At 40.8% G+C, this 26876-nt stretch overlaps 1 protein-coding gene and 1 long non-coding RNA gene across 4 annotated transcripts in view; one reads left to right on the top strand and one right to left on the bottom strand.

Annotated features, from left to right (window-relative positions):
- The window catches only part of arhgef15 (Rho guanine nucleotide exchange factor (GEF) 15), a 35941-nt gene extending 23346 nt beyond the window's left edge, over positions 1–12595 (bottom strand). Inside the window, exons 1-9 of one of the 3 annotated variants that reach the window (XM_020048501.3) lie at positions 12512–12595; positions 11676–12262; positions 10039–11061; positions 5119–5170; positions 3859–3923; positions 3545–3714; positions 3315–3398; positions 2415–2575; positions 848–1000 (exon numbers count right to left, since the gene is read on the bottom strand). In XM_020048501.3, coding sequence (XP_019904060.2) covers positions 848–1000; positions 2415–2575; positions 3315–3398; positions 3545–3714; positions 3859–3923; positions 5119–5170; positions 10039–11061; positions 11676–12153 — 2186 coding nt within the window. In that variant the 5' untranslated portion in view covers positions 12154–12262; positions 12512–12595. Of the gene's footprint in view, positions 1–847; positions 1001–2414; positions 2576–3314; positions 3399–3544; positions 3715–3858; positions 3924–5118; positions 5171–9262; positions 9322–10038; positions 11062–11675; positions 12263–12511 lie in introns of those variants that run through there. The other 2 variants (XM_010870392.4, XM_013134312.3) reach the window with 2 other exon arrangements.
- Positions 10261–22714, top strand: LOC105010791. The gene is made up of 3 exons (XR_828035.3): positions 10261–10326; positions 21539–21600; positions 22251–22714. It is a non-coding gene; the product is annotated as an uncharacterized LOC105010791 (long non-coding RNA).
- Positions 22715–26876: the final 4162 nt, after the last annotated feature.

The raw sequence follows: 26876 nt of genomic DNA, 5'->3' as shown, positions 1-26876 counted from the left end.
AGACCAAAAAGCTCTATTTTTGTTTCATCAGACCACATGACCTTCTCCCATTCTTCCTCTGGATCATCCAGATGGTCATTGGCAAACTTCAGACGGGCCTGGACATGCGCTGGCTTGAGCAGGGGGACCTTGCGTGCGCTGCATGATTTTAATCCATGACAGTGTAGTGTGTTACTAATGGTTTTCTTTGAGTCTGTGGTCCCAGCTCTCTTCAGGTCATTGACCAGGTCCTGCCGTGTAGTTCTGGGCTGAGCCCTCACCTTCCTCATGATCATTGATGCCCCACGAGGTGAGATCTTGCATGGAGCCCCAGACCAAGGGAGATTGACCGTCATCTTGAACTTCTTCCAATTTCTAATAATTGCGCCAACAGTTGTTGCTTTTTCACCAAGCTGCTTGCGTATTGTCCTGTAGCCCATCCCAGCCTTGTACAAGTCTACAATTTTATCCCTGATGTCTTTACACAGCTATCTGGTCTTGGCCATTGTGGAGATGTTGGAGTCTGTTTGATTGAGTGTGTGGACAGGTGTCTTTTATACAGGTAACGAGATCAAACAGGTGCAGTTAATACAGGTAATGAAGGGCTTCTTAAAGAAAAACTAACAGGTCTGTGAGAGACGGAATTCTTACTGGTTGGTAGGTTATCAAATACTTATGCAAATTAATTATTTAAAAATCATACAATGTGATTTTCTGGATTTTAGATTCCATCTCTCACAGTTGAAGAGTACCTATGATAGAAATTACAGACCTCTACATGCTTTGTAAGTAGGAAAAACTGCAAAATCGGCAGTGTATCAAATACATGTTCTCCCCACTGTATGTACTACAAAGTATAAATACTTACATGAGAGAGCTATAGGCCTTCTCTTGGTAAGTCTGGTTACGGATGTAATCAGTGTAGACAGAGAAGTGATGTAGGGCATATTGGTGGATAATGTCACAAACATCAGTTATGAGAATGTTCTCATCGATCCTGTTGAGAAGATCCTTCAAGAACCTGTGAGAATGTTTTTAGAATAAACAGTGTTTCTAATACCACCCTGTTTCCAAAAAAGTGAAGATGATGCGTAAAATGCAAATAAAAACTGAGTGCAAATCCTTTAACCCTATATTTAATTGAAAATAGTACCAAAACCATGTTTACCACTGTGTGGCATTCACCTCTTCTTATAATAATACTCTATAAGTATTTGGGAACTAATGACACCAATTGCTGTAGTTCTGAAAGTGAAATGTATTCCCATTCTTGCTTGATATAGGATTTCAGCTGCTCAACAGTTCAAGGTCTCCTTTGTCATATTTTTCGTTTCGTAATGGGAAAAATGTTTTCAATGGGTGACAGGTCTGGACAGCAGGCAGGTCTGGACAGTTTAGCACCCATATTATTTTACTACAGAGCCATGCTGTTGTAATACGTGCAGAATGTGGTTTGGGATTTTCTTGCGGAAATAAGCAAGGCCTTCCATGAAAAATATGTAGTCTGGATGGCAGCATATGTCGCTCCAAAACCTGTATATATTGTTCACCATAAATGGTGCCTTCCATTCCATGTGCACAAATGCACTCCCATACCATCATGAATGCTAGCTTTTGAACTGTGAGCTGGTAACAATCCGGATGGTCCCTCTCCTCTTTAGTCCAGAGGATTCGGTGTTCATGATTCCAAAAAATAATTTCACATTTCAAGTTGCCAGACCACAGGACAATTTTCCACTTTGCCTCAATCCATCTTAAATGAGCTCGGGCCCAGAGAAGGCATCAGCATTTCTGAATCTTGTTAATATATGGTTTCTTATTTGCATGGTCGAGTTTTAACTTTTAAGTTTAAGTTAGTTTTAAGATAATGAAATCTCCAAACTCTTTGCAATTTTATGTTGAGAAAAGTTTTTTCTTCACTATTTGCCTGCAGTCTTTCACAGAGTGTTGAACCCCTCCCCGTCTTTACTTCTGAAAAACTCATCCGCACTGGGAAGATCTTATTATACCCAATCATGGGGAACTTTTGCTAATTAACATAATTAGTTGTGTGATATTCCAGCATTTTTTTTTAGCATTACACAACTTTTCCAGTCTTTTGTTGCCCCTGTCTCAGCTTTATTGAAAAGTGATGCCGGCATCAAATTCAAAGTGGGCATATATTTTTCAAGTAACAATAAAATATTTTAGTTTCAACATTTGGTATGTTGTCTTTGTATTCTTTTCTATTGAATATAGGGTTTAAATTATTTGCACATCATTCTATTCTGTTAAACTTTACATTTTACATTTCTGGGAAACAGGGTTGTACAATAAGGTTAATTGAAGCTGTTTCTCATCTATTCTGTCTCCATCCTCTCTGTCTCTCCACTCCCTCCATCACACCCTCCATCCACTTCTTCCATCTGTCTGTCCATTTGCTGGACCACATTTACCTCTGGCTGACCTCGTATACGTGGACTATGTTTGAGTAGAGTGTCTTCTTGTCGTGGATCACCAGTGTTTCGTCAAGTTCCCGACACATTAGGAAGTGATTGATGAGAACTTCCAGCGAGTGGATGTACGAGGCTTCCGATGTCAACACCTCAAACATGCTCTGCCACAAAAACACACAAATAAAATGTGAAAGGAAATGTTTCTGATAGAAATTGGTTATGACACTGCCTCAAGATAAGCTTTAAAATCCTGCTTGCGGTTTAGCCCAGGCTTCCCTTGGAGGGCAGTGCAGTTGACGAACACATGATGGGCCTTGCCTCATCATGCTGTAGCAATTCCTTGTGGCTGCTATGGTGCAATTAATGTGAAGAATTACACTTGCGATTGAGAACAGACAGGAAGATAACAGTTTCTGGTTCCCACTCAAGGATTCTATTTTTTCCCCCAGAGAAACTTTCTATTTTGGATCTGTTTAGTTATGTTTCCTGGCTAAGTGCACCCCATAACACACATTTTACACTCATCCATGCACCTCTGTAACACTCCTCATATGCTTACATACCTTAGTTTATGTTTCTTTGTTTTGATCTTTGTTAGTGTTTTAATAAATGACTTTGTTATTCCTTAAACATCCATGTGTGAATGCCCTTGTTTGTCACAGTCTACGAGCCGGGTTGTGACAAGACTTTCTGCTGGAGGGGAAGTGTAGCGGGTTAAGAAACAGAACGGCTTCGGATGTGCTTCAGACTAAACATATCTCAACATTGACTGTCCTGAGTCCACTGGAAGTTGTATTGACAAGGCAGGGCCTTAATCCCAAATTCGATATCACAAACTGGGTGACACATTTCTGGCATAATCCCCTTCATATGAATCGCCCATCCCATCCTCCATTTTACCTCTTGTCTCTGCAGCTCCTGTGGACTGAGACTCTCCAATATCCCACTGTCTCTGACCACCGGCAGATCCTGCCACAGCATGACCTCATTGGATTAGAAGAACAGAAAACATAAGCATCAAATACACACCAGATATAAGTGCTAGACTAATGAATTGTTATAGATTGCTGCTTCCATGCACCCGTTGAGCTTGGTTTTACAGAAGAGGTTTTAGAGGTTCAGAGACTGACCTCAGTGGGGCCCTTCTCGGTCTTGGCGGAATGATCTTTACCCCCTAAGGAACCACCACTGCCCAGCCTCAAATGGAGGTCCACGGTGGCCCTGCTGGCACTGCGGCTGATGCTCTGGATCCGGATTGCTTCCTCTGTGGTTTTAGCCTGGTAGATCTGGTACAGAGGTTCTGGGCAGAGGGAGAAAGTCAGGAAGAAAAAAGTTAGGGGGGCAGAAGAGTGAGAAAGGGAGGAAGAGAGAAAGATAGGGAGATATACAATATAAATATGGACTCTAATATTGTCAAAGATTAAACAGAATATTTCCTCTTCACCATTTAATCTCCCGGCTTCCCAGTCTGAAGAGATTCTCCTAGGACTCTTTGTCCTGTCCTTTGGCCTGCGAAGATAGGAACAAAGGCTGTAACTCTCCCAAACGTTTGTCTTATGATAAAATATATAGGCATGAATGGTTCTGGAAGTCAGTAATTGCCAGTCATTATTCCCATACACATTTCAACAAATATTCAGGAACTTATGCTTCTAAATGCTAAATAGGTACAAAGATTGCAGGTGTGAACCATTAATTAAAAACACAACATTTTAAAGGGATATTCTATGCTTTGTAAAAGTATAGTTTCAAATTTTATAGATATAAAGATAATATAAGCCTTTCAAATGTATAGTTAAAACTCAATATGCATTATTGTAAGGTGACATTGGTTTTATTTTAAGTATTTTCAAGAAAGAAAAAAAAGAAAAAATATGTTGCTTGTCTAAGTTTTAATCCCCGGTGCTATAAAAGCTCCAAGTTTACACAGATGAAAGAAATGTCCTTAACAAGGACACCATTACCATGCCATTGGCCACCACATTTGCCATTCTCAACCCTTTTGCCTCAGTGCCCCTTGCCCCCTTGGTCAAATCTTCCCTGATTTTCTTTTGCAAAAATATTTTTTATAGTGTTTGATTTCATTTTGTTCATTAAAATGAAATAAACTGTTAATGGAAAAGCTGCTCATTCAAAGTGAGGACTGCTGCTGGCTTTGTAAAATAATCTGGTCAATTTGTGGAGTGATCTTTGACAAGGCAACAATGCATGTCATCCTCAATGGTTAATCTGACTCTGCATTTAGTTTGCATTCACCTTGCTATAGTTGTATTTCAATGTAAAATACAAACGGAACTAAATGTCAATGTACCATTTGTAATTATTTAATATTGGAGAACTGGTCAGGGGCCTTTTTTAAGGCACTCAATACAGAAATAGTAAGTTTACAAAACAATCATATAAATGTTTTTTCTCCATACAGTAAGTAGAAAAGTTAATTAAACAGTATTGTTTTTGAAAGACTTGTTTATCACAGACATTTTTGTACACATTTAAAAGCACTACAACAAGCAACAATGTTATTGAAATGTGTGTGGTAAAACTGGTGTCCATTTTACTACCTGAACCATTATTTTGGCATGATCGGGTAAAACGTGTGAGTCCTATATGGTAATATGACTGAGATGAGAAATGACAGAGGAGTGAATACATGAATTATGTTTATGATTCATTTTGAGGGTTGCCACTGGCAGAACAGACTTACTCCTCTTCTTTCTCCTTGACTGCATAAACCCAGTAATCCCCGGCATCAGTGTCTGGGAAAGGAACAGAAATTATTCATCTTTTTTTTTTTTACTGAATGCTTATTGGCTGTGGTATAAGCCATTTACGACTGGTGTGGAAGAATGTATACATAACAGACAAACCCTTAAACATGATTTATAGTTTGTATACCACACCGTGTGTTAAAGTGGCACACTGGTGCACAACACGACAACATTAACACACAACACGACAACATTAGCACACAACACGACAACATTAGCACACAACACGACAACATTAACACTCAACACCACAACATTAACACACAACACGACAACATTAACACCCAACACAACAACATTAGCACACAACACGACAACATTAGCACACAACACGACAACATTAATACTCAACACCACAACATTAACACTCAACATGACAACATTAACACTCAACACAACAACATTAGTTATTGTGTAGCTCACAGCACTTTGTCTCACAGCCAAACATTAACAACATTAACACTCAACACGACAACATTAGCACACAACACGACAACATTAACACTCAACACGACAACATTAAAACACAACACGACAACATTAACACTCAACACGACAACATTAGCACACAACACGACAACATTAGCACACAACACGACAACATTAACACTCAACACCACAACATTAAAACTCAACACCACAACATTAACACACAACACGACAACATTAACACACAACACGACAACATTAACACCCAACACGACAACATTAGCACACAACATGACAAAATTAGCACACAACACGACAACATTAACACTCAACATGACAACATTAACACTCAACACCACAACATTAACACTCAACACGACAACATTAACACACAACACGACAACATTAACACTCAACACGACAACATTAGCACGCAACACGACAACATTAACACTCAACACGACAACATTAGCACGCAACACGACAACATTAGCACACAACACGACAACATTAACACTCAACACCACAACATTAACACACAACACGACAACATTAACACTCAACACGACAACATTAGCACGCAACACAACAACATTAACACTCAACACCACAACATTAACACTCAACACGACAACATTAACACTCAACACGACAACATTAGCACGCAACACAACAACATTAACACTCAACACCACAACATTAACACTCAACACGACAACATTAACACTCAACACAACAAAATTAGTTGTTGTGTAGCTCACAGCACTTTGTCTCACAGCCAAACATTAACAACATTAACACTCAACACGACAACATTAGCACACAACACGACAACATTAACACTCAACACGACAACATTAAAACACAACACGACAACATTAACACTCAACACGACAACATTAGCACACAACACGACAACATTAGCACACAACACCACAACATTAACACTCAACACCACAACATTAAAACTCAACACCACAACATTAACACACAACACGACAACATTAACACACAACACGACAACATTAACACCCAACACGACAACATTAGCACACAACATGACAAAATTAGCACACAACACGACAACATTAACACTCAACATGACAACATTAACACTCAACACCACAACATTAACACTCAACACGACAACATTAACACACAACACGACAACATTAACACTCAACACGACAACATTAGCACGCAACACGACAACATTAGCACACAACCCGACAACATTAACACTCAACACGACAACATTAACACTCAACACGACAACATTAGCACACAACACAACAACATTAGTTGTCGTGTAGCTCACAGCACTTTGGCTCACAGCCAAAGTGCTCCAGACCACTAGGGGCAGTGCCAAGTGGAATTAGTTGGGTTTCCAACAAAATATACATTTAACCTAATACCGGGGGACTAACTTTGGGTGCGACAGCTTCATGCTGGCAACATTAGAGATTCCGTAGAAACAACAAGACATCCGGTTTTCGGATTTTGCCTTCAAAATGAATATCTGCGGGAAATTAATTAATCAAAAATTCTATATTCTTTCCTTAGTGTATATTGTAAAGATATAGATAATAAAAGGAATATCTACATATTACAAAGAAAAATTATGTTTAAATAGTACTTCACAAAGGGTGAATAATAATCTAAGGGGGAGCACACTGAGAAATGGAGAGGGTGTGAACTATTGTAAAAATGTCTTATTTTAAAAATGTATTAGATTTTGAGAGAATCCTTGATGATTATTTTGCGGTTGATAATTAGTTACACAGCTCCAGAAAAAATTAAGAGACCACAGCACCTTTTTCTTTCCTTTCCAAAAAAGTTGAAAAGGAAAGTTTTGATTGAAGAACAGAAGCGTTCAATTTGCAGTGGACTCTTAATTTTAACCCTTCTGTTCCTCACTCAAAACCTTCCGTTTCGACTTTTTTGGAAAGGAAAGAAAAAGGTGCAGTGGCCTCTCTTAATTTTTTCTGGAGCTGTATTTGGGCTTGTTGTGCAAAATACAGCAACAGTATACTTTCCACCTTTCCCCCCATTGCAACACATTATAATATACTGTACACAAGATATATATTGCATCATAGGCAAAAATTATTCCATACCCTGCAGTGAATGTCTTGTAGGAAATGTTCAGAAGAGTGTCAACTAACCAAATAAAATGAGTTTTTGATGGGAACTGTGTGCTACATCCAGCAACACAATACGTATTTGAAATAGTTGCCGGCATTTAACTCTGTCCATACCACTGGCCACAATGTAACTCGGTGGATATGAAATACATATTGCCCTATACAGAAAAAAAATAATCTATACGCTGCAGTGAATGTATTGTAGGAAATGTTCAGACGTGTCTGTAGATTCAACGTATGCTGGAAAATCTAAATGCCAGCAACAATTGCAAATACACAGTGCCCCTTGATTTTTATCCACTCTCCTGAACATTTCCTACAATACATTCACTGTGGTGTATAGAATTGTTTTTTTGTATAGGGAAATGTATATTTAATATCCATTGAGTTACGTTGTGGCCAATGGAAAGGTTGGAGTAAACTGCCAGCAACAACTGTAAATACACAGTGCCCCTTGATTTTTTTGCATATAGTCTCTCTATAGAGTCTCCTGAACATTTCCTACAGCACATTCACTGCAGCATATAGCACAGTTTTTTCTGTATGAGTCAATATTTATTTCATATCCATTAAGTTACATTGTGTCCAATGGTAATGGGTAGAGTAAATTGCTACCAACAATTGCAAATACACAGAGCCCCTTGATTTCTTTACATGTAGTCACTCTATAGTCTCCTGAACATTTCCTACAATACATTTTTACAATATACAGTAAGCAAAGTGGCAAAATAGATTAAATTAATATTATTAATATCGCGTTTTATGGACTTTTATTTTGAAGACAAAATCCGAAAACCGGAAATCTTATTGTTGCTACGGAATCTCTAATGATGCCAGCGTGACGATACTGGTTTTGCATAGCATAATACATAAAATTACTGTACTTTTCAGAATATTAACAAACAAATCTATCTGAAATAGTTTTCAATAATTTATTAATTTAAGAGTACAAAATGGCTATGGTCTAATGTAGAAAGATACAGGATAGTACTTTAAATACAGTGCAAATGTATATTTCCAAAGATGACAATTAACTGTGGTTTTAAATTATAAATACATGTATGTATTGTATATACATGTAAATAGTATTTAATTTCATTGTAGAAAACTTTTAGTAACAATACGCTAAATGGAGCAAGCTACCTCACTGAATTTGCTATGCTAACAGCAGCATTGTAATCGAAGGACGGAAATAAAAATGCTACTAACAAGGCTACTTTTTTCGTGGACAAAGGCTACCCAACATCGCCATCTGCTGATTATATAATTACGTTTTTTCAACGAAACGCGTTTTTTCAGCATGTGTAACATGCTGCAGCAAGCTAGCTGAGAACGTTATAATAAAAAATATATATATATAATAATTCTGAGACTGTAAAGTTACGTAGCCCACAGCTAAGGTCAGGCTGGATTAGCTTTCTTGTTCATTGATTAAAAACATGGTATGTACGGTTAAGTATGTTATCATACATTTCTACACTACTGCTGATGCATTAACGTTTCCCACCTCCTTTGTATCGTTCATCCTTTTTCTGGACCGAATTACTGCACCACAAAATACCACCATAACTATTGTTAAGTGGCTTGACTTGGTCCTAAGTAAGATGAAAGAGCTATTGAGACGTCAGTATGTCCCATCTATGTTTTATATCTATGGTGCATAAGGCCTATTTAAAAATAATCCTAAGAACGCGATTTAAATTTACCAATGTAATTTTATTTTATTGTAATGTAATTATAATCTTAGTTGAGTGACTTCACTTGATTTATCGAACAAAGGTAAAACACAAAAAAGACCCCTTTGAACTGCCCCTAGTGGTCTGGAGCACTTACGTTGTTAGCAACTTGAAATGCAGTGTTTCTCCAAATGTTGTGTTTTGGGCTAATGCTGTTGTGGTGTAAACCAAAGTTGTTGTGTTGTGGGTTAATTTTGTAGTGTTATGACTAGTTGATTGTTTTCTGAAATGTAGCGATTTTATAAATGTTTTATTTTATTTAAGGGTGTTGTGTTTTCAACTTTTATTTGCATCGCTAATGTTGTTGTGTTTCAATTGTGTTAATGTTGTTGTGTTGTGTGTTAATGTTGTTGTGATTTCAACATTTGCATCGCTAATGTTGTTGTGTTGTGCAGTCGTGGGCCACCGTAGTACATACCTTTTTGCTTAATTACTTTATATAAACCACGATTGATTAATTGCAGAATGCTGCATTTTCCCCCACCCAAGAAAAAAACACCTTATCAAATCAATCATAGATTCAATTGTGTTTTGTCCCTCAACCCACCTGTGGGTGAGCACCGGCTGAGGCAGGAAGCTCCACTGGTATCAGGGTTGGGTAGAAAAGACTTTATAGGAGTCTGAGGGCGGGGTGGAGGAGGGCGGAGTGGGATGGGGCTGGGGAAACGTTGGAGATTGGATGAAACAGGAATTGGAGGTAGAGGCCGAAGGATTGGTTGGTGGGGGTTGTTTAGGGAGGGAGGAGTTCGAGTTGGTCCCTTGTCTGACCCCAAAATGGAGTTTAAGTGGTCAGAGACAGAGGGAGTTGACTTGCTTTGGAGGTGAACATTCTGAGGTGAGGAATTCTGTGTCTTCTGTCTCAGATGTTGCTTTGGGTGTGGTGGTGTGGGCGGTGCCTCTCTGTCAGGGGCAGACAGAACCTCGTATGTAACATCCCCCTCATGCCCAGGGTGTTTTTGAGGGCTGCTGGTCTCCTTGGCGGGCAAGGTGCGCTGGTGTGATTTGGGCTTTTTTAAGCAGGGCTTTGTCTGAGGCTGCAATGCTGTGTTCGATCCGGCCTTTGAGGCCACGGTGAAGTCTATGTCGGTTGATACAAAATGCTGTGACGGGATGGCTCTCTGGCTGACCTTGTGCACTCTGACCTCTTTGAGCTTACTGAACGCAGCTGCTTTCACTCTCTGCCAACCTGCGTGACCATTGCTTGGTTGTCCTTCCATACCTAATGATCTGCACACATTTTCCTCTCTCTTCTGGTGTTCAATGTCTTGTCCCCCCCCCCCTTCATCCGCTATCACTTCTACGTAATAATTTTCCTCTTCTTTTTCTCCCTCTTTCACCTCTCTTTTCAGTTGTTCTTTTGCCCATTTAGTTTGTATTTTGCCCTCGTCCACCTCTTGCTCTAGAGGAACCCAGACCAGCTTCATGCCAGGTCTCGTCAAGTAACAGATGCACTGGCAGCAGTGTGCTCCGTTTCTGTGGTGACAACCAGGGAGCATTGTCGTGTATGGGCTTTGGCTACTTTCCATGGTAGAAAACATAGGCGCTTCATCCACCTCACTACCATCAGGAGCTGGAAGAAAATGTGTGACATTGTCTACATGTGAAACAGACTAGTGTCTGTTTATATAGAGACTAAACATGAACAGAAAACCTGCCCACAGTGGTTTCAGGTTCTTAGAAGTGACGTTTTTTTTTATGTCTCTATTCCTCATAGACATACAGTAAATAACCCCAATGAAATTTTACATTATTTTCTGTTCCTTCACAAGATTCCACTAACCTGTTTTCCTCTAACGGTTGATCAGGAAGTAACACTCTTTGGTACCACTTTATTTTGAGAGTCCCAAAAGTGTGCCTGTGTATGCTCTACATATTACCTACTGACTATCTGTAACATTTTAACTAATTAATTATCTTTAGTTAACCCAAACCTGTATCTATATCTTAACCCAAAGCTTCATTCTATCCCTAAACTTAAACCTTCCTCTAAACTTAATTCTGAACCTAACCTTTGCAAGCAGTTGTTTATCAACCGATAGTTTTTTTTAAGTTTGCTGATAGTATTACTATCTATAGAACATCTACAGATGGAAATTGTGACTCTCAAAATAAAGTGTTACCCACTCTTTTCTAATCATCAATTTTAAGGGGGTCTTACTTTTGCGGGCCATTGACTTAGCTTACCGGATCGTCTTCCTGGTCCAGGTATTCCGAGGGTACCATGGCAGTGGTCTTTCTTTGGCTCCATGGGCGAGGCATCTCTCTGTGCTGTATACTTATGCTGTGTCTGGCGGCACCAACATGGTTTTCTCAACGGTACCGGAGGTGGTGTTGGGTCTACCTGCTGCTTTCTCTCTGCCTCTGTCTGCCCCACCAACCCCCGTCCTCCCCATTTAAACCCTGACTCTAGTCCTGTCCCTAAACCTGTTTTGCTCATAACATCCTGATTGCTGAACCGATGGACAATGTCCTTCACCTTTCCCTCCGGGTTTTGATCATGCTTTCTTCCTTGGCTTCTGTCATCTGATGGCTGTTGGTTGTGATACAGGTTTGCTGTGTTGGGATCCTTGGTAATGTTTTGCCCCAAGGCTTTGTGAATTAAAGGCTTTGGGGGTATGACAGGTCGGGGTCGAAATCTTGATTCCATTAAGGACATCGACATAAGTCAAATTAAAATGTTCTTTCAATGTTCCGGTACTTGTTCTTATTAGCTCCTAGCAGAGCATACAGAGCATAAAGACTCTGTTATTCTTTTTTAGGTTTTTGCGATTCTAGATCAGAAAGGAAACAGCACCAAATATCACCAAAAAAGGGTTGATAATATTAGCACTACCTTTAAAGATGAAAGAATACAGGAGAACATTGTCCCTTTCATAGAACAATTCTTCAGCAGACAGGTACACCCAAAACAACTTTACATTCTGTAAACTTTTTCAGTGTGTGAAGTTGAACCATGAAGTTGAATCGGGAAGTCAGAATTGGTTGAATATATTTTGTAGATATTATTAATATTTACATACCACGATCATGATGTCTCCTGCATGAAGTCCTCTGTTTGACTACAAGCAGTGTCGAAGGGAATGCACTACTTTACTTTCACAGTTGGCCAGAGAAGGGGCCACTTCTGCATTTTGTCTTTTGTTAGTTACTCAGTGCTACCTATGTTGTGAGGGATGTCCTTAATAATCCTTTATGTTTGTTTCACTTTTGTATGCTGTTAATTCGAGGTATGGGTATATTGTGTCAAACAGGATGTGTTTTCTTGCTACAAGCTGTACTGCGTTTGCCTATCACTTTTAATTGTCTCAAAACTCTGAATGTAACACAATGTTACTTTTAAAGCAGTTTTTTGTATTTTCAGTAATGTTGTTGCTATGGTGGCTGGGGTTTTCCAGCAGTCTGAGGTTCTGCCTCCAGTGGATATGAACTGATGCATCATGGGTTTCAAACTGGGCCAAAGCTCTTTATTAAGCAAAAGCTGTCCTCTATTTTTCATATCATCATATCTATAAACTGTGAAAATGCCTGAAAAAATACTTCTTTGGATTTATTTATTATTATATTATAGTGACACCTTTCTTAACTTTAGTTTTCTGTACAACATTATTCATGTCATTTAATTTATACCATGTGTTTCATGACAATCAAGGAGAACTTGGTATCGTTAATTGTTGGCTGAGATGTTTGATAGGATAAGACATCCTGTAGTAGAGTTTAATCAGTGGGGGTTTGAGGAAGGTGTAAAAGCAGGAAGTATGGAAATGGTTTAAAGGGTGTGGAACTACTTCAACACTCATTTCAATTGAATGTTTCAAAGAGGAAAATTTGTAGTAAATTACTTCAGAAAAGGGCTCCAGTATTTCTCTGTCTATGTACACTAGCGTTAAAAGGTTTGGGGTCATTTAGAAATGTCCTTGTTTTTGAAAAGAAAAGCAATTTTTTGTCCATTAAAATATCATCACATTGATCAGCAATGTAGTGCAGACATTGTTAATGTTGTGTATGACTTTTGTAGCTGGAAATGGTTGATTCTTAATGGAATATCTACATAGGTGTACAGAGGTCCATTATCAGAAGCAATCACTCCTGTGTTTCAATGTTTTTGATAATCCCTTTTGCAATTATGTTAGCATAGCAAAACTGATAGTTGAGTAACTGCGGAATCAGCAATTTAAGTTTGATTACAGGCTCAAAATGGCCAGAAACAAATTACTTTCTTCTGAAATTTGTCAGTCCATTCTTGTACTGAGGAATTTAGGTTATTCCATGCGAGAAATTCCCAAGAAACTGAAGATCTCGCACAAGACTGTGTACTCCTCCTTTCACAGAACAGCGCAAACTAGCACCAACCAGAAGAGAGAGTTGTGGGAGGTCCCGGTGCACCACTGAGCAACAGGACAAATACATTAGTATCTAGTGTGAGAAACAGATGCCTCACAGGGCCTCAACTGGCAGCATCATTAAATAGTACCCGCAAAATACCAGTGTCAATGTCGACAGTTATGAGGTGACTGATCTTCTATGCAGAGTTGCAAAGAAAAAGACATATCTCAGAAGGGCCAGTAGAATGGAATGATTAAATGGGCAAAAATATACAGACACTGGACAGAGAAAGATTGGAAAAAAGTGTTATGGACAGACAAATCTAAATTTGAATTTGTTAGATGCAGACCAAATAAAATTATGCTGGAGGAGCATATGGTGGAGGCAATGTAATGGCCTGGGTGTGCTTTGGTGGTGGTAAAATGTGAGATTTGTACAGAGTAAAAGGGACATTGAAGAAAGAAGAATGCCACTTAATTTTACAATGTCATGCCATGCCCTGTGGACAGCGCTTGATTGGAGCAAATTTCATCCTACAGCAGGACAATGACCCAAACCACAGCTCAAACTATGCAAGAACTATTGAGGAAAGAAGTAATCAGCTGATATTCTGTCTGTAACGTAGTTGCCAGCACAGTCACTGGATCTCACACCTATTGAGCTGTTGTGGGAACAGCTTGACCATATGCAGGGCTTGACATTGGCACCCAAAAGATCCTGGAGGGGGCCTGGGAATATGCCCATCCAGTCTACATGTGTTTTGTGGATTTGGAGAAGGCATATGACCGGGTCCCCCGGGAGATACTGTGGGAGGTGCTGCGGGAGTATGGGGTGAGGAGGTCCCTTTTGAGGGCTATCCAATCCTTGTATGTCCAACGTGAGAGCTGTGTTCGGGTTCTCGATAGTAAGTCGGACTCGTTCCAGGTGGTGGTTGGCCTCCGCCAGGGCTGCCCTTTGTCACCAATCCTGTTTGTAACTTTTATGGACAGGATATTGAGGCGTAGTCGGGGTGGAGAGGGGTTGCAGTTCGGTGGGCTGGGGATCTCATCGCTGCTTTTTGCGGATCAATCAATCAATCAATCAAATTTATTTATAAAGCCCTTTTCACAACAGCAATTGTCACAAAGTGCTTTACAGGGACACCCGGCCTTAAACCCCAAGGAGCAAACAACAGTAGTGTTGGATTTCAGTGGCTAGGAAAAACTCCTTAAGAACGCTGAATTGTAGGAATAAACCTAGAGAGGACCCAGGCTCAGAGGGGTGACCAGTCCTCTTCTGGCTGTGCCGGGTGAGATATTAAGAGTCCAATTAGAATAATAAATACATTTCTCTGGGCTAAATCCAGAGTCTATTTGATTCTAGACTAGGTCAAAAGTATGACCAGGTGGACAAGGACAGGGACAGCAACTGGCCCCCCAAACCAGGTACTCCGCAGTTGTGGACCAGGACCTCATCTCCTCCTAAAATGTAAAACTGGAGGAGACTGAGAAAAGTTAAGTGCATTCCTCACATTCCAGCACAATAATATAGCAGCGTAACACTTTATAACTGAGACGGGGGGGGTCCGGCGACACTGTGGCCCTACCCGGGGGAGGCCCCGGACAGGGCCCAACAGGCAGGAAATCAATCGACCCACATTGCCAGGCATCAACAAAAGGGACACCCACCAACCGCAACCCCCCTGAAAGAGGGCAGAGTATTGCCAGCAGCGTACAGCCCAACAGAGAGACAACAACAAGCCAGTGACTCTTCCCCCGAAAGGCATTGGAGGGAGGGCATCCCAGTGACGAGAGTCCATCTGGCAAGACAGCAAGGGTGGACAGTATCAAGCCTACTGGTCACCTTCACGCTCCCGGGCCAGGCTACACCTAATCATAAACCGTGCTGTAGAGATGAGTTTTTAGTAGACCGCCTCAGTGTGTTGGAATGGTAAAACATGATTTTGAGCGGGAGAATAGCCGTACTGTCAATGAAATCTGGCAACCTTGCATACAGGACCACAAAGGTCCTGACATCGCGGAGATTAGTAACGTCAGAAATACAAGTGGGTCTTCTTTTACACCCAAGCATGTCAAAATATTTCAATAAAACATAACCTCAAATTACATCCAAGCCACATACATTTTTTTTTACTTTTCAGGTGACTTCTAGTACAGCCTACAATTACAGATTTATTCAAACAAAGATCGCGAGACAAATGAAGATGACTGAATAGGGAAAAGTTAATCAGATTAGGGTGTGTACTGTCACCAAAAACATTGGGCTACATATGCAACATACAGTGAAAAATCTATACAATTAACATATTTAAGTCACTACGAATATAAATATATAAACGTGAAGAAGACTTTGGATCAGCCACAGCAGCAGAGCCTAGTACAGATGAAGGAGGTCGAGAGACGAAGATTAACGATATGGCGTCAAGGCAAGGATGGAGGAAAAAATAACGTGACAAGGCTGTAATATATACAATTCTGTTTTGTTTTTATGCAAGTCTATATTAACAAGAATAAAGCATAACTAAGAAAATAGACAACAACAATATTGGCTGCTATATAGCAGATGAGTGATTTAATTTTTCTATTAATATAAATATATTTCTTATATATTTTGGTTGATATTAGGGAGGACATTAGCTGCTCACGTGGACATGGACAACAGGGCAGATTTAACACAAGGCAGATTTAATAGTTGTAAAGTGTGTAGCCACATATTATATAAAGTATTTTGGTAGAGTGCGAGGGTTGGGGTACCACCTTTGCCTAATTTTGAGCCAGGAAAACCCCTGTGTGTGTGTGTATATATGTGTGTGTGTGTGTGTATTGTGGCAAGCCCGGGGGTGTGGGCTTCCACGTCACCAGCACAATAACACAAGCCGGCACCAGGAGTACAGTTGAACACAGTTGGAAAGTTTATTAAGGACAATTCACAGCGTAGGAGGGGATTTTGCCACTACTTCACCGTCCACTGCTTCACGGTCCACACTCTGTTCTCATAGTCTTCTATCCACAGGGAGTCCACCAACAGGTCCTCATCCAAATCAGTTCGTTACACAGGGGGTTAGTCAGCCAGTCCAGGTCACACCAAGTAGTCACACAGTTCTATATTCTCGCCACTTCTCTCTTCACGCTGTCCCACCTTCTTCTATCCTCCCTCTCTCTCTCTCTCTCTCTCTCTCTAAAACCAGCTGCTTCCCTTTTACCCTCCAATACCTAATTACCCAATTAATCCCAGCCTGTCTGTGTTGGAAGAGGAAGTCCATATAAGGCTCGGGGGTGGAGCCTACGAGCCGCAAGATACCTTCCTTCAATTACCACTCCCCTCACCTCTCCTTGTAATCCGCCACAGTATATATATATATATATATATATATATATACAAACCCGATTCTAAAAAAGTTGGGACACTGTACAAATTGTGAGTAAAAAAGGAATGGAATAATTACAAATCTCATAAACTTATACTTTATTCACAATAGAATATAGATAACATATTGAATGTTGAAAGTGAGACATTTTGTAATGTCATGCCAAATATTGGCTCATTTTGGATTTCATGAGAGCTGCACATTCCAAAAAAGTTGTGAGAGGTAATAAGAGGCCGGAAAAGTTAAATGTACAGATAAGGAACAGCTGGAGGACCAATTTGCAACTTATTATGTCAGTTGGCAACATGATTGGGTATAAAAAGAGCCTCTCAGAATGGCAGTGTCTCTCAGAAGTCAAGATGGGCAGAGGATCACCAATTCCCCAATTGCTGCGACGAAAAATAGTGCTCATTTAAAATGGACTGTGGCAAAGTGGAAAATTGTTCTGTGTTCAGACTAATCAAAATTTGAAGTTGTCATGTCATGTCATCTTCTTCCGCTTATCCGGGGCCGGGTCGCGGGGGCAGCAGTCTAAGCAGGGATGCCCAGACTTCCCTCTCCCCAGACACTTCCTCTAGCTCTTCCGGGGGGACACCGAGGCGTTCCCAGGCCAGCCGGGAGACATAGTCCCTCCAGCGAGTCCTAGGTCTTCCCCGGGGTCTCCTCCCGGTGGGACGGGACCGGAACACCTTCCCAGGAAGGCGTTCCGGAGGCATCCGAAAAAGATGCCCAAGCCACCTCAGCTGACCCCTCTCGATGTGGAGGAGCAGCGGCTCTACTCTGAGCTCCTCCCGGGTGACCAAGCTTCTCACCCTATCTCTAAGGGATCGCCCGGCCACCCTGCGGAGAAAGCTCATTTCGGCCGCCTGTATCCGGGATCTTGTCCTTTCGGTCATGACCCAAAGCTCATGACCATAGGTGAGAGTAGGAACGTAGATTGACTGGTAAATCGAGAGCTTCGCCTTGCGGCTCAGCTCTTTCTTCACCACGACAGACCGATACATCGACTGCATTACTGCAGAATTTGAAGTTCATTTTGGAAAACTGGGACGCCATGTCACCCGGACTAAAGAGGACAAGGACAACCCAAGTTGTTATCAGCGCTCAGTTCAGAAGCCTGCATCTCTGATGGTATGGGGTTGCATGAGTGCATGTGGCATGGGCAGCCTACACATCTGGAAAGCCACCATCAATGCTGACAGTAATATCCAAGTTCTAGAACAACATATGCTCCCATCCAGGCGTCGTCTCTTTCAGGGAAGACCTTGCATTTTCCAACATGACAATGCCAGACCACATACTGCATCAATTACAAGTCATGGCTGCATAGAAGAAGGATCCGGGTACTGAAATGGCCAGCCTGCAGTCCAGATTTTTCACCCATAGAAAACATTTGGCGCATCATAAAGAGGAAGGTGCGACAAAGAAGACCTAAGACAGTTGAGCAACTAGAAGCCTGTATTAGACAAGAATGGAACAACATTCCTATTCATAAACTTGAGCAACTTGTCTCCTCAGTCCCCAGACGTTTGCAGTCTGTTATAAAAAGAAGAGGGGATGACCACACAGTGGTAAACATGGCCTTGTCCCAACTTTTTTGTGATGTGTTGAAATTTAAAATCAACTTATTTTTCCCTTAAAGTGATACATTTTCTCAGTTTAAACATTTGATATGTCATCTATGTTGTATTTTGAATAAAATATTGAAATTTGAAACTTCCACATCATTGCATTCTGTTTTTATTCACAATTGTACAGTGTCCCAACTTTTTTGGAATCGGGTTTGTACATACATGGTCCATTTGTGTTAGGCCTATTGACTTGCACGCCAGTGACCAACAGTGTGAACTAGACAGGCTACGATGTAGCACTGATAAACAAATAAAACATAATTTCCAAACAAAATGGTGACTAGTGAAAATGCTCAGTGGCTAGTAACTTTGGAAAACCACTAGCCACAATGGCTGGTGATACAAAAAGTGAATGTCAAGCGCTCACCGTATGGTATGTAAGAAGTGCCCATCAAGCCAATTCAACTTGTGGGAGGTCTTTCAGGAAGCATTGGGTGAAATCTATTCAGATTAACTAAACAAATTGACAACTAGAATGCCATTGGTCTGCAAAGCTGTAATGGCTGCAAATGGAGGATTCTTTGACGAAAGCAACATTAGAAGAAAATGTATTATTAAATAAAAATGTAATTAATTCTATCCTCAATGACCTCAATGATTTATTTTGCTATATTTCTTACTCAAACTTATTTCATGTCTGTTTTCATGGAAAACAAGTACATTTCTAAGTGACCCCAAGCTTTTGAATGGTTGTGTACATGCAGAAAAGGGTGTACATTGTGTGCATGCAAAAAAGTGTGTACACAATCAATGATATTTTCCCAGCATGTCATAATTTTTTGCAGACAAACGGCCGGGTCAAAGCCGTTGTGACAAACCATTGTGTCAAAACCTTGTACTCAGTGGTGCAGTTAAACTGATGTAGAGCTATACAAGGCTATTTACAGAAGTAAATGTGGTGTGCATGCTAGTTTTGAGGTATTCATATTTATGAAATAACAATGCGCTGTGTTAAAGATAGTGATGGCAGTGGTAATGAAGGTTTATGTAGGCTGGGTTATTTAGAGAACCTTCAAGGTAGTTTGTAAAGTATGTGTGGTGTTATAATAGTGAATAACAGTGGCTTTTTTCAGTAGGCTAGAAAAGCTACAATGTGTTTTATGTTTCAGTTGTAACTTGTTGTTCAGTTGGTTTGTGCCATTATTCAGCCATTAAATTGAATACAACATGTTTCATTAGATTTGTCTCCTGTGGCTTATCCAGTCTCATATAGTGAATCTCTTTGGACCCAGATGTGCAAGTAGAATGAGTTGTTTGTTCTGATGTCAGACTATTACAATGTTTCCTGTTCCTCACACTGTAAGATGTGTGCCTAATTAAACACACACTCTGTGATCATCAGTATGGCTCTTTGATTAGGTTAAAAAGGACTCAGGGACAGTGAGGGGTAAGTGCGTCCACTACTGATTGACAACATTGTACAAGTATCTTATTGGTTAACTATCAGATCACCACATCTTCTCCAGCCTTGGCGTCTGTGTTTATCAGTAGAGTGGCAGGCAGCAGAACTAACATTGCAATGGGGAAGACCTAACACCTACAAAGATAAGAACAGCTGGTAAGAACTGCTGCTTTCCTTCCTGTTGATAGGCTCTTACGTCATTTTCTGGATCCTGCTGCAATAGGAGATGGTGCACATCCATGTGTGGCTAGCCTTTGTGTTCCACACAGGAAAGCAGCATCTCTATATTTACTGTTCCCTTTTCTGCAAGTTCACGGGGTGTGTGTGCAAGAAGCCTGTCCCCATGGAAGGCTCCACAGGTTTCTGAGGTGAGCCTGGGAAGACTTGGGGTCTGCTAGAGAAATGTATTTAGACATTGTCTACTCTTTCACGAGAGTGTAAACTGGGATGACTGCCAGTAGTATCCTAGATAATTCCAATTAAATTAAATTTGTCACATGCTTTGTTAACAACAAGTACAGACAATCACTCAAATGCTTACTCAAGAATAAAACTGGCAAGTTCAAATTAAAATATTCAAAAGCTGCTCCAAATACATTTTATTGTCCCTTACCATTGTTTATGAATCTGCAACCTCAGTTGTTGTGAACAGTTTTGTTGGAATGTTGCTCCATTCTTCCCCTGGCCCAAGCCTCCCTCTTCCACCCAGAAGCCAGATGCTTCTTGCTAATTAGGATGGTAAGAACCCTGGGGCTAGGCTGCAGCAAGAGCACCTGGGTTTAAGATTGAGGCTTCTCCACGTCCAGTGTGCAAAGGACTCCCAGCCAATTCTTACACTTCTGTAACCATGTACCACAAATAAACAAAAACAAGTGAAATAATGACCATAATGATCACATTGTGCAGTCTCTGTAAATGTGGTGTATATAAAGTCTTGTCCAATGTTATTTTAGCAGCCTTTGGAGAAGTGTGCATTATATCCCACTAGATGGCGATGTCTCCTCAATAAAAAACATTGACTGCAGTTACTCAGAAGCAAACAGCAACACTAGCGCAGTTCAGTCTGAGGAATAAAGTGAAACAGTCAGAAATTCAACATATAACACATTGAACTAACAAAAAACTAATGATTCGGGCCGTTTGACAGAGAAACGATTGAATATGCCGTTAAATCTTGATGGAAATGTAAGCTGCCAGTCCACCGCCGGGGAGGCTACTTGACTTCAGAGCAAATATTGCGTACATTTATCATCTGTCATGACAGTTTGCAGCATGCAGGCCATGTGTAGACTTAATGGGTTTTTAATCTCACTCTTTGTTCCAGGCATTAAAAATGAACAATATAGGTGCCCTCCACCACCTGACTAATCAGCAGAGCCGAGAAAGGTAATTACGTGTACTAACAGTAAGGATGCTACCAACCCACTCATTCCTAATGGAGTATATGACAAGGTCAAAGTGTCACGTTTGTTAATAACTCCGGTACTGAACATGTAGGTGTATGTTTTCTGTCTGTCTGTCACACTGCGCCTGACAGCACACTTAGCAATGCCGTGACAATTCGCAGGCGAAACTAGACATCTGCTAAATTCTCCAGAATTTCAGAAATCACCTTGAAAACCTACCACCAGGGCATACAGTGAACTTTAAAACTGTCAAGTGGATGGATGGACTTTGCTGATAGCTATTTCCTTGAATAGGGTGTACTTACTACTACTAAGTTTGGTGGTTGTTCCACCTAGCTGCCCTAACTATAAGTCGCTCTGGTTGAAACGCTCAGCTAAAAGGTAAAATGCGAAAAGTAAATGGATGGCGAATCGATAAATAATGCAGGTTATGACTCAGCCTTTCCCAAACCGTAGCCCTAAACCAATTAGAATTTGTTTTGGATAGTCAGTCGGATTGTAACAATATACTATGCTGAAACGCACAGGATTAAACACATTCCTTACTGTAGTAATAAGTGAAACAGTATAAGCGTATAAACTAGGCAAATGCTTGTGTGATCATGTTTCTGTATGTGTGTTCTTTGGCAGTCAGTGAACCCAGCAGCTCAGCTGTTGCTGGGAGGTTTATGACCTCTGACCTCTATACGATTCATCACTGAACCTGAACCCGGGCAGGAGGATTCCTTACCATCACCTGTGTCCTGCAAGGCTACTGTTCACACTCACACACCCCATCACTTGACAGCATGTGTGCGTGGAATGATGGAATCCCTGCCTGACACACCAGTGGCATGTTCGCACGGCTCTGGAGTGACAATTAGGTGTCAATCAAGGGCCTAAACCAACCAGGCAGCTGCCCTGGTCCGGTCCGGAGGTGTCTGATGTCACCAGGCGTTGCTCTGAATCTGCCATGGCGTGTCCTCACAGGTCATCATCAGCCAAGGCCGCGGTTGGCCCAGGGGGAGGTCAAAGGTCTTCTGAGTGGTTCAATGGGATTAGCTCAAATGCCAGGCCTATCACATGCCTCTTTTCAGAATGTCAGTTGAGTTGTCTTAATTCCTCTCTCTTTGCTCATCAAACACACAGGAGGAGATGCAAAAGATCCTCAGATGTTTCAACGTGTTTTGTGAAGATAAGGGTAGAAATTTAGGAAGTAATATGTTGATTTACTCTTAGTGTTTAATAATGTAGCCAAATACAGCAATAAAGTTGTATATATTTAACTCACAACCTCAGACCATGTGTAATTTGAGAAATCAGGCTGCCATTACATTACAAACTTTCTTTGTTTCAATTCTTTCTAATGGCAGTCAGTTTTTTCCAAGGGAAACAACATATCTTATGGTGCCGCTGAAGGTGATGAGGTCAAGGGGAGTGATAAAAACATTGTCCACCAGTTTATTTGTCTTTCAGTAGAATCCACATACCATTCTGACATTCTGTTTTCTACTTTTGCATGTTGTGGAAACCTTGAGCTTGTCATTTTCCAGGTGTCATCTCACGCTATGGCCCCAGGAATAAGGACAGTTCACCCAAACGTCAACAGTGATGCTACATAAACACAGCCCCTGCAATTGTCAGACTTAGTACACATTTCATGAGGTGTGTGTGTAGTGTATTTGTTTACAGAGTGCGTGAAGGTCACTGACGTGGCATTTTGTAACTTGAGAGGCCTATCCTTTTCTATGGCAAGTTCTGGATATGAGGATACACACTAGTACACCGAAATGGGACCCACACACATAAACGCACTCTCCAGGAAAACATTCCAGTAATAGTTCAACCTGCGATCAAAACACAATGGGTATTGTGTACCCCATTTTGAAAGACCTAATCAGAGCATTGCTTCGTTTCCCGTGTTCGCCTCAAGCGTACAGGAAACTGTCACAATGGCTAATAAATTGCCCAGGGCGATCAATGGAAGGAGCCGTGGGGGCGGTGGGAGGGGACGTACTTGTTTATTTAGGAACAGGGCATTCCACACATATGAATAAACCGGTACAGAATATTGTCTAAAACAAATAAACACATGCACATGCCCACCCAAATGCATACACAAACCCAGGTATGCACGTATATGTACTTATTTGCTACGTACATGCTGCATAACTAAAATGTCACTTTGAGTAATGGTGGTGCTGCAACATATAGGGACGAAATACCAAAACATACAGCTCCAGAAAAAATTAAGAGACCACTGCACCTTTTTCTTTCCTTTCCAAAAAAGGCGAAAAGGAAGGTTTTGAGTGAGGAACAGAAGGGTTAAAATTAAGAGACCACTGCTAATTGAATGCTTTTGTTCCTCACTCAAAACTTTCCTTTTCAAAAAAAAAAAAGTGCAGTGGTCTCTTAATTGTTTCCAGAGCTGTATATGCCAAGTTGACACATTTCACCACAATAGTTTGCTGAACACATAACAGGGAAATATGAGCAGTGGTAGCACATGTTGACGGCAGTAATCATTAAGGCAATAAGGTTTCTGTAAGGATGCGTTTGCTTATTTTGAGATCATTTGTATGAGTTTGGTCATTATTGTGTTGTTTGTGTACAATATACATGGATTTACAGTTGATATGCAGATCTACATTGTCGGTATAGTATTCACACGCATGCACACACAAATACACAAGCACACACGAAAACAAATACGCAATAGTGTCAATTTGGCATCAAACATTAAACTGCTCAGATTACTTTGTTCTCATACAACTTCAAGAAAAGTATACATTTATTTCCATTCTATTTTTCAACATTCTGCTTCAACATATTTGCTATTATATAAACTGTATACCATTCCTATGATGCGCTGAACTCCCAGAAACCAGTATTACATTATTTTATGGCTAATAGCTTGTGCAACACTAAGTTCAAACTGAGCTGGACTATGTAACATTTCCACAGAAATCCTCACCCATCATAATGGAAGTGAGAGGGCCCTGGTTGATAAGGCACATTGCCACAGTTTTGGGATGTTATGGCGTCCTCCCTCTCTCCCTTATCATCCACCAGCTGGTGAGGGTGACATCATTGAGGGAGCTCTGCGTCCTCCCTCCACCCATTGCTTGTGCTGATGGATTTCTGACACCTTCCTTCATATGCCTACGTGGTTACATCATTTTCGCCCTTCCTTAGAACTCTGTGTGTGTGCACGCGTACATGCGCCTGAGTTCAAGTGTTCAGTATAATCCAGCATGTTTATTTCCCTCAAATGTAATACCATTTTCAGAATCCCTGTAAGCACAGCTGAGTTTTAGCCTGGATATCCTTCTCAAGTCACATATAGCATCTGTAAAATAGCATATTTAGTCTATAACAAAATTTCAGTGCTGATCAGTCATATTTTCAGACACACCATTTAATTTTTTGTATGTACATACATATATTTTTAAAGAGACCAAAAAAATAAATGTATTTCCTTTCCATAAAAGTTGAAAAGGAAAGTTTTGAGTGAGGAACAGAAGCGTTCAATTTGCAGTGGTCTCTTAATTTTAACCCTTCTGTTCCTCACTCAAAACCTTCCTTTACGACTATTTTGGAAAGGAAATACATTAATTTTTTTCCCCGGAGCTGTATATATTTATATCACATTTTGCTGCTTTAAAATTTTGATTAAGAATGTTAGAATGTTCTACAAATGAATATACTATTTTATATATATACAGTATCTCACAAAAGTGAGTACACCCCTCACATTTTTGTAAATATTTGATGATATGTGTTCATGTGACAACACTGAAGAAATGACACTTTGCTACAATGTAAAGTAGTGAGTGTACATCTTGTATAACAGTGTAAATTTGCTGTCCCCTCAAAATAACACAACGCACCAATAATGTCTAAACCGCTGGCAACAAAAGTGAGTACACCCCTAGATGAAAATGTCATCATTGGGCCCAACATGTCAATATTTTGTGTGGCTACCATCATTTTCCAGCACTGCCTTAACCCTCTTGGACATGGAGTTCACCAGAGCTTCACAGGTTGCCACTGGAGTCCTCTTCCACTACTCCATGACAACATCACGGAGCTGGTGGATGTTAGAGATCTTGCACTCCACCTTCCATTTGAGGATGTCCCATAAATGTTTAATAGGGTTTAGGTCTGGAGACATGCTTGGCCAGTCCATCACCTTTACCCTCAGCTTCATTAGCAAGGCAGTGGTCGTCTTGGAGGTGTGTTTGGGGTCGTTATCATGTTAGAACACTGCCCTGCGGCCCAGTCTCCGAAGGGAGGGGATCATGCTCTGCTTCTGTATGTCACAGTTCATGGTTCCCTCAATGAACTGTAGCTTCCCAGTACCGGCAGCACTCATACAGCCCCAGACCATGACACTCCCACCACCATGCTTTACTGTAGGCAAGACACACTTGTCTTTGTACTCCTCACCTGGTTGCCGCGACACACGCTTGACACCAACTGAACTAAATAAGTTTATCTTGGTCTCATCAGACCACAGGACATGGTTCCAGTAATCCATGTCCTTAGTCTGCTTGTTTTCAGCAAACTGTTTGCGGGCTTTCTTGTGCATCATCTTTAGAAGAGGCTTCCTTCTGAGATGACAGCCATGCAGACCAATTTGATGCAGTGTGCGGCATATGGTCTGAGCACTGACAGGCTGACCCCCCCCACCCCTTCAACCTCTGCAGCAATGCTGGCAGCACTCATATGTCTATTTACCGAAGACAACCTCTGGATAGGATGCTGAGCATGTGCACTTAACTTCTTTGGTCGACCATGGCGAGGCCTGTTCTGAGTAGAACCAGTCCTATTAAAACGGTGTATGGTCTTGGCCACCGTGCGGCAGGGTCTTGGCAATCTTCTTATAGTATAGGCCATCTTTATGTAGAGCAACAATTATTTTTTTCAGATCCTCAGAGAGGTCTTTGCTTTCAGTGACCAGTATGAGGGAGTCTGAGAGCGATTACACCAAATTTAACACACCTGCTCCCCATTCAGACCTGAGACCTTGTAACACTAACGAGTCACATGACACAGAAGAGGGAAAATGGCTAATTGGGCTCACTTAAGAGGGGAATCACTTTTGTTGCCATCAGTTTAGACATTAATGGCTATGTGTTGATTTATTTTGAAGGGACAGCAAATTATACAAGCTGTACACTCACTACTTTACATTGTAGGAAAGTGTCATTTCTTCAGTTTTGTCACATGAAAAGATGTAATCAAATATTTACAAAAGTGTGAGGGATGTACTCA

This window comes from Esox lucius, chromosome 7, assembly GCF_011004845.1.
Source record: "Esox lucius isolate fEsoLuc1 chromosome 7, fEsoLuc1.pri, whole genome shotgun sequence".
NCBI classification, from domain to species: Eukaryota; Metazoa; Chordata; class Actinopteri; order Esociformes; family Esocidae; genus Esox; species Esox lucius.
This window is presented reverse-complemented; position numbering and strand designations above follow the sequence as displayed.